Source organism: Balaenoptera ricei, chromosome 5 (genome assembly GCF_028023285.1).
Source record: "Balaenoptera ricei isolate mBalRic1 chromosome 5, mBalRic1.hap2, whole genome shotgun sequence".
NCBI classification, from domain to species: Eukaryota; Metazoa; Chordata; class Mammalia; order Artiodactyla; family Balaenopteridae; genus Balaenoptera; species Balaenoptera ricei.
In genome coordinates, this window is record NC_082643.1 from 46,133,798 (window position 1) to 46,146,671 (window position 12,874).

Below are 12,874 nucleotides of genomic sequence, written 5' to 3' on the forward strand. Positions count from 1 at the left end.
TTTTTGTTTGGCTCTGCTCTGGGGGTTCTTGAACCTTCCTGGGCTGTGGATTGCATTGGGACTCTCATGAAAGTTGTGGACCCTCCTCCATATCCACATTTTGCATTCAGTTTTAGAGGGTACACAGGAATCAACAAGTCAGTCATGGACATGAGATTTAGAACTCTTGATAGTCTTATTCTTGATTGATTTGTCAACTCCATTTGGCTTTTTGAAAAAATAAAGTTCCTACAGGACCGTTATTATTTGCTTTGAGCATACTTAGGAAAGGATAACTGGATTCACGTAAAAAATTATAACTTTGAGTGGTGAGGTTTGGATGGAGAAGCTTCCTCTTATAAAAGGTGGATTGTGTTAAATCACAGGATTTTCTAGTCCATCCAAATGAGGTGACTATAGTTGGATTGTCATAACTACTGCAAAATTAAAGCAAAGGCTTTAATTTTTCCTTGTTGAGTCAAGTTTATACAGAAAGGGAGGGTCTGGTTGAATGGGTATGTGTTCAGATTTTCCTTATTTTCTTCTCTCTCTCTCTTTTCTTAAATTATTTGACATCATTTAGGTAAAAGTCACCCAGAGTACTGAGGGCCATGATCAACCACAACTGATAAAAACTCTGCAGAAAGGAGAATATTTTGGAGAAAAAGCTCTTATCAGGTGAATCCATGAATTTATATTCCATACTTAAATAATTCTTTGGTTGTTTTGCATGTGCACCTACCCATTGAGAGTTGTCAAACTGAGCTACCAAATTAATGGCAGCCATTATCCAGGAAATAAACAAAATTTTTAAACTGAATTCTAAAAAATTCATTGTTAAGCAGGAAATAAGTATACTAATTTTGCACAGGAAATAATTTAGAAAGTCTTAAGTCTGTTAGTGAAAATAAAATTGGTGTTCTCTTAGAATTTTTAGTTTAAAAGAGAAAGAAATTAAAGACATGAAATTTTTAATTTTCCCATAAGAGTGAGTTTTTATATTTTCAAGGTTTGAAATATTGTCCTGTTTTACCCTTTAAGAAATGATCAAATAATGACTTTATGTATTATTTGTGTTTTTAAATCATTATGTCAAAGGTAATATTTTCTTAAGAATTTTTATTGGCTCATTTTGCAAGCTTTAGAAACAACTTAAAATAGTGTATTTGACATTTCTGCCTGAACCTTAGGCCTTTTGAGATATGAGTTTATTTACTGTTGATCTAAGTTATGGAAGAAACATTTGTAAAGATTAATCAAATTGCTCAGGAGACACTATGTGCTTCCTGGAACTCAGAAAACAGCCTCAAGTCTGAAAAAAAATTTTCTTAAATATAAATAACTTTATAAAAATTCAAGTTAGAATTTTGAGCAACACACTCTTTTTTGGAGTTACATTATGTTTTTAAATGAATACTTGAAATTAATTAAGAAAGCACTTAAAATTTATGTTATTACTAAATGCTTTTTATTTCATATTTATGCTTATAAAAATGAGTAGTGTGTCTGCTCATTTTTCTTCCTATTTAATTTTTGTCTGTGAAGCCCTAGTTCTGCTGATTTACATGTCAGGATTACATTAAGTACAGAGCAAAGAAAAAGTGTTCATATATTACCTGAAGACAAATTTGATTCTTTAAAAATCATAAAGCTCTTATTTTTTAAAGAAATACTTAAAATTAAACTACTTAATCCTAGTAAGTTAAGTTATAGCTATTTTGTAAACAATTTAAAAATTGAATTTAAAGACAAGTTGAATTTTTATTTCCCGTTTTCTAGCTGGTAATGAACTTGTTTCAATAACAGGGAAATTGTCCTCTTTTGTTTGCTTATTTGTGACAGAATATGAATTTGTTCATGTAGTGCAATCATGTAATACCATTATTCAAGACTTTAATGTATTTGTTCTTAACATTAACACATTATTTTTCTCATACCGTCAAGCAAAACTATTAAAGTTTGAAAGTGCAGAGAAATTATTTATAAATGCACTATAGACTCAAAATAGCTCTGGAAAGGAAATATGCTGTCTGGTTATGCTGGATCTGAAATAATTTGTGCTCTCTGTTGCAACCAGCCAATTACAGTGTTTTCCCATGAGAAACATGGGAATTTATATTTGATAAAGACACAACTCCCCAAAGCATTTAAAATGTAAAGCTAAAATCAATGAGGAGGAGAGTTGGATACAAATATTTTTACATTTTTGTGCATTTTTATGCTATTACTTTTTAGGGCCACTGACTGTGACTCAATGTTCCTTATATTCTGTGTATTTTCCATGTATTTCCATTAAATAGTCCCAGGAGTTCTTTCATCATTTTATGTGCAAAAATAAATCCATGGCACTTACACAGTTATTATGAAAGAAACAGATGTGTATTTGTAAACATCTAATACTTGTGCACTGTTTGCAGAGAATATTCCTAGTCAAAATCATGACACTGACAAGTGAAAGGGATGCCATACCTCTTTTTTTTTTTGAACTAACAAAGCAAATAGCTTACCCATATCCAAGATCATATCATATAGATATCTACACACATACAAGTTGAGTGTAAACTACCCAGCTCCCACTCCAAAAGCATATCAAGCTGAAATGTTTCACCAGTGTCTTCTAGCAAGGATCCTGTAAACTTGGGAGGGACTGTGGGTTATGTCAGAAGGTTTCTGGATGCCAGCTTTGTGGATGGGGGACCTCTCTGGAATGAGAGATGGGCTGCCAGGGTTTTCCCAGTCCCATCGCTAAAGGAAGATGAAAGAACTATACTTTTTGTGATGCTGTTTTTGATGAAGTTGCTTAGAGCAGTCTTAATGTGATTGCTGCTCCAAGTTACCTTAAATAAATCTCAGAGCACTGAGTACCATATGGATGTACCTTTTTTTCAGGGTCTTTAGTTTGTAACTAATAGAGGGAGACAACTAACGTAAATAAAGGTCTCTAAAGAAATACTTTACCTGGTGCTTGACCCATTGGTATTCATTAGGTAATTAAATTTACCATCATTAGATCATATGCCGCAATTCATTGTATATAAGGGGATTATTGTAAGATGCACTATTATATTATGTACCTCTGAGAAAGAAAGACAGTGCTATTAATTACACTATGATTCATCGTCAGTTGTAAGGCATGCTCTGATTTCAGAGATTTTAATGAAAAATGTACATCTTAGACTATGAAATGAAAGATTTTACTATTTCTTTAATTCACTGGGTGATATGACACTAAAAACACTTTCTTTAGGTTTTATTCCTGACTGGTTTGTTAGAAGTTAATTACTTCAATGTTTTTCTTGTATATTTCCTTGATCAGTTCATTTCAATTTTGGCTGCTTATTAATTAACAATTCCTGTTTGATCAGAGTAGGGCTATCATATTTGGGCTGACACGGAGCGCAGAATGAAATTCCATACACAGTTGCACTCACTGATTCCTTTACATTCTCAGTGCATTTAGCTTCTTGTCCTCTGGATTCCTTGTGTGCATGCCCTTTATTAGGACACATTTCAAATCCTTTTTTGGGGAAGGGGTAGAGTATAAATTATGATTTTTTAAAAAAAGCATAATCTTTGGAAGGTTTAAGTGAAGGTGTTTCATACCAGTAGCAAATTTCCCTAATAAAAATGGATATTTAATTTCTCACTAGAAAATTGACTTTCCTGTTTTTGTCTGCAGTGAAGATGTCAGATCAGCTAACATTATTGCTGAAGAAAATGATGTTGCGTGCCTGGTTATGGATCGTGAGTGAGTATACTGATGTTGTCGGAGAATGCAGGCTACTGCCACCTTTGAAGACTTGGCCTTCTGTTACTACAAGGGCCCATCTGTCTTCCCTTTCATCACCACTTGGAAACGCTGGCCAGTCCTCAGCTGCGAGTACATTCTATTAAAATTCATGGGAAGGAACTGGGCCTTCTGATCTGAATCTGTCTGTGGCAGTGGCAGATGCTGGCAGGCTAAATATTTTGTGTGCAGAGCTTGTACATAAATATCAGCAATAGACTGTTTTAAATTCTGCATCTTACAGAGAAATAAGCTTATTAGTACTCTCATGGATTTTTCCACATACAATGTAGTGAACAGTTTCATAATTTATTTGCTAAAATGCTCTAAGCCGTCGAGAACCTCTCTCTCTCAAAATGTAAAATGTTCATTAGCTAGATGTATATCCACAGAAGTTTTAATTTAACGTTTGTAGTAGTTTGCAAAAGATGTGTGTCAATATTAATCTCTAAATGTCTGAGGTTATTTTTCAGAATATTTCATTTTGTGTCCTTAACTCACTTCACATCAAATTTGAATCTGACTCCTTGGATCTCTCATTAATCAGTTGAATATTTATTGACTATCTAGATATAAAAAAGGAAATTCAAATATACCAAAACTAGGCCATTGTTTGACAAATGCCACGTATAGTCAAAAGAAATAGGGCATACTCGTATGAAATATTAACAAAAAATAGTAAAATGACAATAGGTATCACAAGAGTATGTAGATGATTGCTAATTGAATACAACATTTATTGAACATAGAATCATAGAGATTTAGAGCTGCAAAGGACTTTGGAATATTTTACAAAATCTTTTTATTATGGAAAATTTCAAACATATTAAAAAATAGGATGATATTATGGACCCCATCATGCAAGCTCAAGAATTATCAAGAATTGGCCTTACCTATACCACTTCGCCATCCTCTCCCTGCCTTCTACACACTATTTTCAAGCAAATTCCAAACAAAAAATTATTTCATCTATGAATTTTAGTAGCATCTCTAAAAGCTAAGTATTATTTATAATACATGACCACAATAACATAACATGCCTAAAAACTTACCAATTCTTTCTTTCTTTGTTATTTTTTAATTGAGGTATAATTGACACATAACATTATATCAGTGTCAGGTGTACAACATAATGACCCAATATATGTATACATTGCAAAATGATCACTACAATAAGTCTCATTAGCATCCATCACCACACATAGGACAATAATTCTTAGTATCACTTTGAGTTACTTTAATCTTTCCCTTACAGATAAAAAAAGTAAGTCCAGGTCAGTTAAAGAATTGCCCCAACAGTGTCATCTGTGATGGTACAGGGGCTCCTGCCCAGGTCTTCCGGTGCCTTTCAGCAGTCTTTCCACCATGCCATTTGGTTCCCATAGCATGTGTTCAGAAGGGAAGCAATCACAGTACTGTGAAGTGGGAAAAGTTTTACTTTATTTTTTAAGTGTGGAAATGGGGCTTAAAATTCACCGGAGTTTTCTAGGCAAAGAGGAAATGTGGAAGTCTCTCCAGGTGAGGTAAACCTTAAAAACAAAGGCATAGGGCTAGGAAGTGCAAAGCATGTTCAGATGAAGGTAATCTTTGGTGGCAGCTCTCAAATGGAAAATATATTGATATGGTATTGCCCTGGCAATGCATTGTTTTGTATGAGTTCCTTAAAAATATATGCATGCACTAAATAGCATTAGCGGTGTGGTAAAATGTTATAAATTGCTCCAAAATGCAAGGAGTAAAAACAGGATAGAAAGGAAGAACTCCTCCCCCTTTTCTTTATTATAATCACATAATCAAATATTTATACAATATCTCATGTATTCATAATCCGTGTAAAGGATGCAATGGTTTTTATAGAGTTTATAAATTATTTGGAAGTTTATAATTTTAAAATGCTTAATTTACATGTTCATAGTTGAGATTCTTATAACATAGAGAATACTGTCCTGTTAGACACAATGAGACATTAAAAGTTACATGAATTTATTCTGTGCATAAGAGAAACTGAATATCAGGTATGACTGGGTTGACCTACATCCTGGATTTCCTGGGACAGTTCTGGTTATTCCAACATGTTTATGATTGGCACTCCCCTTCACTCTGGAAAACATTCAGTTTGAATGATAAATTATATGGTCATCGTAGCTATCACTTATAAAGCTAGATTAAGATCCCGTAATAATTCTCCCATAGTACCCTTACATCATTGTTCACACTTTATTTGATTGCTTTATTTAACATCTGTCTTCCCACTCTTCTGTTTCTTCATGAGGACAGAAACATTTACTTTGTTCGCTGCTGTTGCTGTGCCAGCATTTGACATAGTCCTTGGCATACAGGAAGCGATCCAGATGTTGGCTGAATAAAGGGCACCATCCTTGCAATGAAATATAGTGGCTGAAAGCCTATAGCTCTTTATTTCTTCTTTCCTAATTCATCATTTTAAAAATGCATACTTGAATGTTACAGCTAGAATGTTGTAGCCGTTTAAACTTTAGTTTGTGGAGAATTTCTATAGACCTGTGACACCAGTGTCACATTTAAAAAATAAAATTTGTTTACAACAATACTTCCAATTAGTTTCATGGCAAGCAAGATAATGGTGACATGTAGAATAAATAAAATCAATGGGATAGGGAGGGTGGGAGGGAGACGCAAGAGGGAGGGGATATGGGGATATATGTATACGTATAGCTGATTCACTTTGTTATACAGCAGAAACTAACACAACATTGTAAAGCAATTATACTCCAATAAAGATGTTAAAAAAAATAAAAACCAAAAAATGAAAGAGACAAAAAAAAAAAGCAAAGTACAAGAAGTATTTCCTTTTACTTGAAAATTTCAACCATTGGGAATTTGAAATTGCATGGCAATACTCTTTTGTTTCTCACTACTGTACAGTAAGCAAAGGACGGTCCACAGAGCAGGGCAGAGAAGAGTGCACAGTAGATCTGAAGGGGGAAATGGAAAATACCCAGCACAGTGCATAAGATATACTTAATAATGTAAGTGTAGGTTGGTGGTCAGTTAAATGTAGGTAGAGGTCTTCAGGGCTAGGCAGGCAGTAAGTGGCAACAGTACACTAATGAGGTGAACTCTGGTTTATTAGTTTTAGGTGTTTTGAGGCAAATTTTCATTCCTTTCATTTTTTTATGCCCAGGAGCTTAAGATTTACTGAGGTGATTAAAGCATGGTTTCTAGAAGGATACTGTTTTGTAGTAGGGAAGAGAACTACCCTGAAAATCACGAATCCAGGTAGATTGTCAAGTGTGGGGTGCGGAAAGCACTGGAAGGGTAATCCAGAAAATAGGTTTGTTCGGTGAGGAAGGGGATTATTTTTTTCTCATGGGCAGTGCCCTATGTAAGAATTCCCAGAGACAAGGGACCGGGGACAGGCAGATTGGATGGGACACGTAACAAACCTGTGATCCGTGAGGGTGAGGGAGGTCAGGGGAAGATGCTGGCTGAGCCTCAGACAGGGAACTACTAAGTTAAGGTAAACAATTTGGATTTAATTATGAAGGAATGTGAAATGAGTAGTATTATCTAGGGACAAAGAAGAGATAAATTGTATCCTTGACTTTAAAAATAAATAGCTTAATTAATTTGGTTAAGCAAAGTTAGAAAAATCTGGAACCCATGTAACCTGTTGATTCAGTAAACAGATCATGTAGCCTATTTCCTTTTCACTGTCTTCTTTAAAAAAAAAAAAAAAAAAAAAGAACAATATTGGTAAACCTGAACCACAAGGGGGAAAATTACAGAAATGGTGTCTCTTCTCATTGATAGCCTCTTTGCTTTCAGAAACTCAAAGGATCAATTATATAGCTTCCAATAACTATTCTACAGGTGACAGAAATCTTAATGTAACATAAATTATTGAAAAACAATTTGCAAAGCTGTGAATAACCATACAAATAGTCTTTTATGAGCTTAAGAAGAATGGCAAGTTGCAATGGTAACTCTCAGCGCTGAGCTTTTTATTTTATCTTATTTTATTCATTTAGAACATTCAACCAAACAGTCGGGACTTTTGAAGAACTCCAAAAATACCTGGAAGGGTATGTGGCAAACCTGAACCGTGATGATGAAAAAAGACATGCGAAGTAAGCAGAGGAATATTTTCCTAAGCCGGATGTGACTTCTGGCAGTTGATAAAGAAGGGGACTGAAGGGTGTGATTTGCTGTGGCGTAACTTTTAGTGTGTTGCCATTAGAAAATTTGGGGGAGTTCTTTTAAATTGTTCTTCCACAAAGAGGATACCATTTGCCTGGTATCCTCTACCAGGATAATAATAATATGGCTATTATTTTAGTCAATAAATAGTTTCTTATTTTCGGTGATGAGTAGTAACGTTAGGAAGAAATTTCTTGATAGGGAACCTTGGGAAAGGGATTCTTTACATTGACTGGTGACTTAGTTCAAAAGGACATTAATTCAGAAAGGAAGGCTCTCTTGCCCATGGAAATCAAACAGGAATACCAAGGCATAGCATAGCCCATTCATTCTGATTCCAGGTAACGAGCTAGGGCTAGAGTCTGGGTTATTTCAAAATATAAGGGAGCTGTTGCCCATGGCGTTGTGTGTTGGGTTCTAAATGTAGTAATACTGATGAAAATGTTTTTTTGTTTAATAGAAACAATACCTTGTAAAATTAAAATTATTTGAAAATCCTTTGCTAAAACATTTTGTAGAATGAATACTTAAGCATATATTCACCAGATAGTACCATTAAAATTGGAGAGTCAAAAGTTCTAGAAGACTGACCTTTGAGTTAAATTAGAGCATTCAGTCTTCAGTCAGGACTGCATAAGTTTTTTTTTTTTTTTCTTGCAGGGAGTATACTTGCAGTTTTTATGCCAAAGACCTTTTGTAGTGAGAACAATTTATGAATATGTAACCCAGAGCAGTAAACTCTAATTAAAAGAGAATTGAGTATTTCCAAGTGACAATACTGAGACGTAAAATATGAACTGTACTTTTCATGTTTCACAAAGCAGTTATTCTGGTTCAGCCAGAGAAATCTTCAAGATCTGACAAAAATAGCAAAATATGGCAAAGATTCTCAGTGTGGAATCCTCCTGCATGTGCAGCAAAGGAAATGGCTCTCTTTTCTGGTTTTATTTCCTCTCACTGATTCTTTGTTTTTTAAACAGCTTTATTGAGATGTATTTCAAATACCACACAATTCACCTGTTTTTACCTCTCATTGATTTAGTTTGACTTTTGTCTATTTTTTATTGTGTGTGAGTATATCTGTTTTTTTATTTGTATAGTCTATTGTTTTTCTCCCTAGATGTAACTGAATCTGATCCCATAAAAGTTGAGATAAGCTCTATGGTAACTATGGGCAGTAATTACTGGCAGAAATAAGACTGTTGTAAGGGTGGAATTTATGTGTGGCATGACCCCTGCTTGCCCAAGGGAGCGTATGTAAAGTTTCTCTTATCTCCTACAGGAGATCCATGTCTAGCTGGAAGCTGTCCAAAGCACTCTCTTTGGAGATGATTCAGCTGAAGGAGAAAGTGGCCAAATTTTCCTCATCATCCCCATTCCAGAACCTTGAGATTATCGCAACACTGGGCGTTGGTGGGTTCGGAAGAGTTGAGCTTGTAAGGGGTTTACGTTTCAAGCATCTGAGAGAAGCCTTTTGACTTTTTTTTGTTTTGTATTCCAGTGTATGTCGGAGGAATATATACATTGTCATTGCTATCTAAACGTTGCTTTGAACAGAAATTGAGAAAGTACACTTTTCACTCTTTATGTTGTGTAATAGCAGGTCTGTGCTAGTAACTTATAGTAATATACCTGCTATTTCTTACATCACATCCTTTTGTGATTTTTTTTTTTCTTGAGGGCAGTTATTGGAGAATGTACCAGTAACCATACCCAAAGGCTACAAAACATAAAATGTGTTTCCTAACAGCAAAATGTATGTATACATACGTTCACGGTGCATTAACTATATGCTAAAGCAAAGAAGAATGTGTCCAGTGAAAGTGTCATAGAAATGAAATCTTTAATATCATAGCTCCCTTTCTTAAACAACTCCCCTGCCATGTCTGTATTTGGCTTTCATTATTCTATTTTTGGGTTGCCAAATTTTCTATCAAAAAAAAAAAAAAAAGCTGAATGCAAGGGGATGTTTGAAGAGCAGCCTTCTGTAGTGCTGGTCAGGACAGCTGGGAACTTATGGCCTGATTTCGGCTGCATCTTCCATATCACCACCTCTCTGAGCTTTATAATCAGCTTCCAAAGAGTAGCAGAGCGGTGCTGTCAGATCAAGTGCTCTGAGGAAACGGTAGAATGGAGATCTGTGACCCTACTGGGTAGAGATGGCTCTGAACCCTTGGCAATTACCAAGCCCTTCTTTGTCCAGCAGGTTTGTAACAATTCACTGTACATTAACCTTGGGAGCTATGCTGGTACTTCCGTCTGCTGGGTGGCCTGGGTGTGAGCAGATCTGAAATGCTTCCAGGAGACTCTGGATAGTACACTTTACACCCAGTCAATACTTGGGTAAGGGGGGAAGAAGCGATTTCTTAATAGACCAAAGAGTATTTGTAGTGTTTCTTCTGCCATATGGAGAGATAAGGGAAAGATCCATCTGCTGTATTTTTCATCAAAATCTTGGCAAAAGGATTGAATTAACAATGCTGAGGTTTCTTTTTTATATAGTTAGATAATAATAATTGAAACAATAATTCCACCATTGATTTAAAAGTCATAGGCAGCACTAATGGCAACTGTGAGCAAAATGTGGGGTGCAACCATTTCTGCACAGTTTCATTACTTGTCAAATATAGTCTGCTAATGGAGTTTTAAAAGTCTATCTGAATAAATGCTTATTAAATTTTAAAAATTTCCCTTTAAGGGAAAATCTGTTTGTCCACCTAGAGCATGGTCTCCAATAGAGCTTTCTGTGCTGATGGAAATGTTCAGTATCTGTGTGTCCAGTAGGGTAGCCACTGGCTATATGTGGCTGGAGAGCTTTTGGATCACGCAACTGAGGAACTGAATTTTTAATTTTAATCCATTTAAAATTAAATAACCTTATGCGACTAGTGGCTATTATATTGGATCGTGCAGATATGAATCTTGATTTAATATGTTTTGTTTTGAAACTCAAAGAAGTGACTATTAAGAAAGAACAATTTTTGGCAATTCTGGCCAAAGTTTTTCATGTCACATGCTCAAAACTGAAGAGATTTCTAAACATTCAGTCTTCTAACTAGAGTATTTTTCTTGTTTCAATACAAGCATTCTAGAGCCATGTTCCAGATACATGAACTCTTTTGGAAATTACAATGAAAAGGAAGTGTGTACACCTGGATAAAATTCAGTTCCCGGAGGGATAAGTGGTTAAAAGCTTACATGCTATTTAAATGTGAAAGAATTCGAACTCTCATTAGTTAACATGTTTTACCTAGATATTGCAAATCTTTCCCAGGAAGTTCATTTTGAGGGCTTGTTCTCTTCTTCCCTAGGTTAAGGTAAAAAATGAGAATGTTGCTTTTGCAATGAAGTGTATAAAGAAAAGGCACATAGTTGACACGAAGCAGCAGGAGCACGTCTACGCAGAAAAGAGGATCCTGGAAGAGCTGTGCTCCCCCTTCGTCGTGAAGTAAGCGAGCGTTTCGCTCCCAGAACTTAGCATCTTAGGCTCTCCTTTGGAGTGTTTCCATGCAAGAGGACAGAGGAGGAAGAGGAGGCCCCGCTCTGAATTCTCCAGCCCAGTCTCAGCGATGATACATAAAATGTTAGAAGTTTGAGATCTGAAGTCAAGAGTCCAGATTTTTTTATTCTTGGATAAATCTCAGGAAAGCGTGTGGGGTGTATGTGTGTGTTTGTGTGTGTGTGTGTGCGTGTGCGTGAATATAAAATTATTGTGGCAATAATTTGAACTGCTTATTTAATTCAGACCCAGTGCAGAATTTGGGAAGCAAGAATTCATTCAGAACCCCTCAGGGGATGTGCTGCTGTTGAATTTCGACAAGAAGTGGCATCTGGACATATTTAGGCTGTTGAGGAGCTGGTCCTAGCAGCGCCTAGATGCCAAAAGGTCCACCACCTTACAGTCAGTGTTCTTTCTTTAGCTGTCACCAGAGTTTGCAAGAGAAATGCATTATTCTAGGCCATGGCTCTCTTGTGAATTCCTGGGTTAGTGGTGTAGGCCAGTTAAGGCATATATTTTTCTTACCTGTCTTAACGCTCCTGGAGTGTAGCTTTAGAGACTTCTGGGTGAGGTAAAGTGCCTCTATAATGAGTAGAATCTATGCTTTTTGATCAAAATGCCTTGAGAGAGACTTTCTGCCTATCCATATTCTCAGACCCATTTGTTTTCAAGATAAAAAGTGTCTGAACCCAGGCAGTGCTGGCAATAGAGTCATCCAATTATCTTTGTCTGACTTTGTGCCCCTCCCCCCCTTTTTAATCAGTAATTCATTAAAAACTATCATGAGCAGCTTCAGGGTATGGATTAGGTTTTATTCGTTTTCTCATTTCCAGCTCTTTGCAAAGTATCTGGCATAGAGTAGGGCAATAATAATGTTAAGAATAAACATTAATGGCAGCACTTAACTGTTGAGAAAGTAACACGTGCCAGGCAGTTTTCTAAGCAAAAATTTAAAAATATCTTATATATATTATATATAATATAATATATTTATTTAAAATATGTTGTATTTATATTATAATTTATATTTATTTTATATTATAATATTTATATTGTATATAAAATATATTAAATTAATACATATAATCAATAATACATAATCAACATAATCAAATGAATATATGTATCTGTTATGATCCTCATAATAAAACAGGTAAATGTTATGATTGTCCTCATCGAACAAAAACAATGAGAAAACTGAGGTTGCTTAGCTAATAAACGGCCAATCAGGGATTCAAGCCCAGGCAGCTTGGATCCAGAGCCCACACTGAACCACTTACTAGATTACTTCTGCTGTCTGTACGTGATACGGCTGCTCTGCTGTCTGCATTAGCCTGGGCGTGGTGCTAGGGAGATGAGGACATCTCTTGAGTAAGACGCAGACACTGCTTTCATCCAACGTTGAAATATGGTACCCTGCCCAGATCCCA

The 12,874-nt window shown here is 35.6% G+C and overlaps 1 protein-coding gene across 2 annotated transcripts in view; it reads left to right on the plus strand.

Annotated features, from left to right (window-relative positions):
• PRKG2 (protein kinase cGMP-dependent 2) overlaps nt 1-12,874 on the plus strand; it is a 94,263-nt gene that overhangs the window by 49,302 nt on the left and 32,087 nt on the right. The window contains exons 8-12 of one of the 2 annotated variants that reach the window (XM_059924004.1): nt 563-657; nt 3,659-3,727; nt 7,777-7,875; nt 9,228-9,381; nt 11,257-11,393. In XM_059924004.1, the coding sequence (XP_059779987.1) occupies nt 563-657; nt 3,659-3,727; nt 7,777-7,875; nt 9,228-9,381; nt 11,257-11,393 (554 nt within the window). Of the gene's footprint in view, nt 1-562; nt 658-3,658; nt 3,728-7,776; nt 7,876-9,227; nt 9,382-11,256; nt 11,394-12,874 lie in introns of those variants that run through there. The other variant, XM_059924002.1, reaches the window with a different exon arrangement.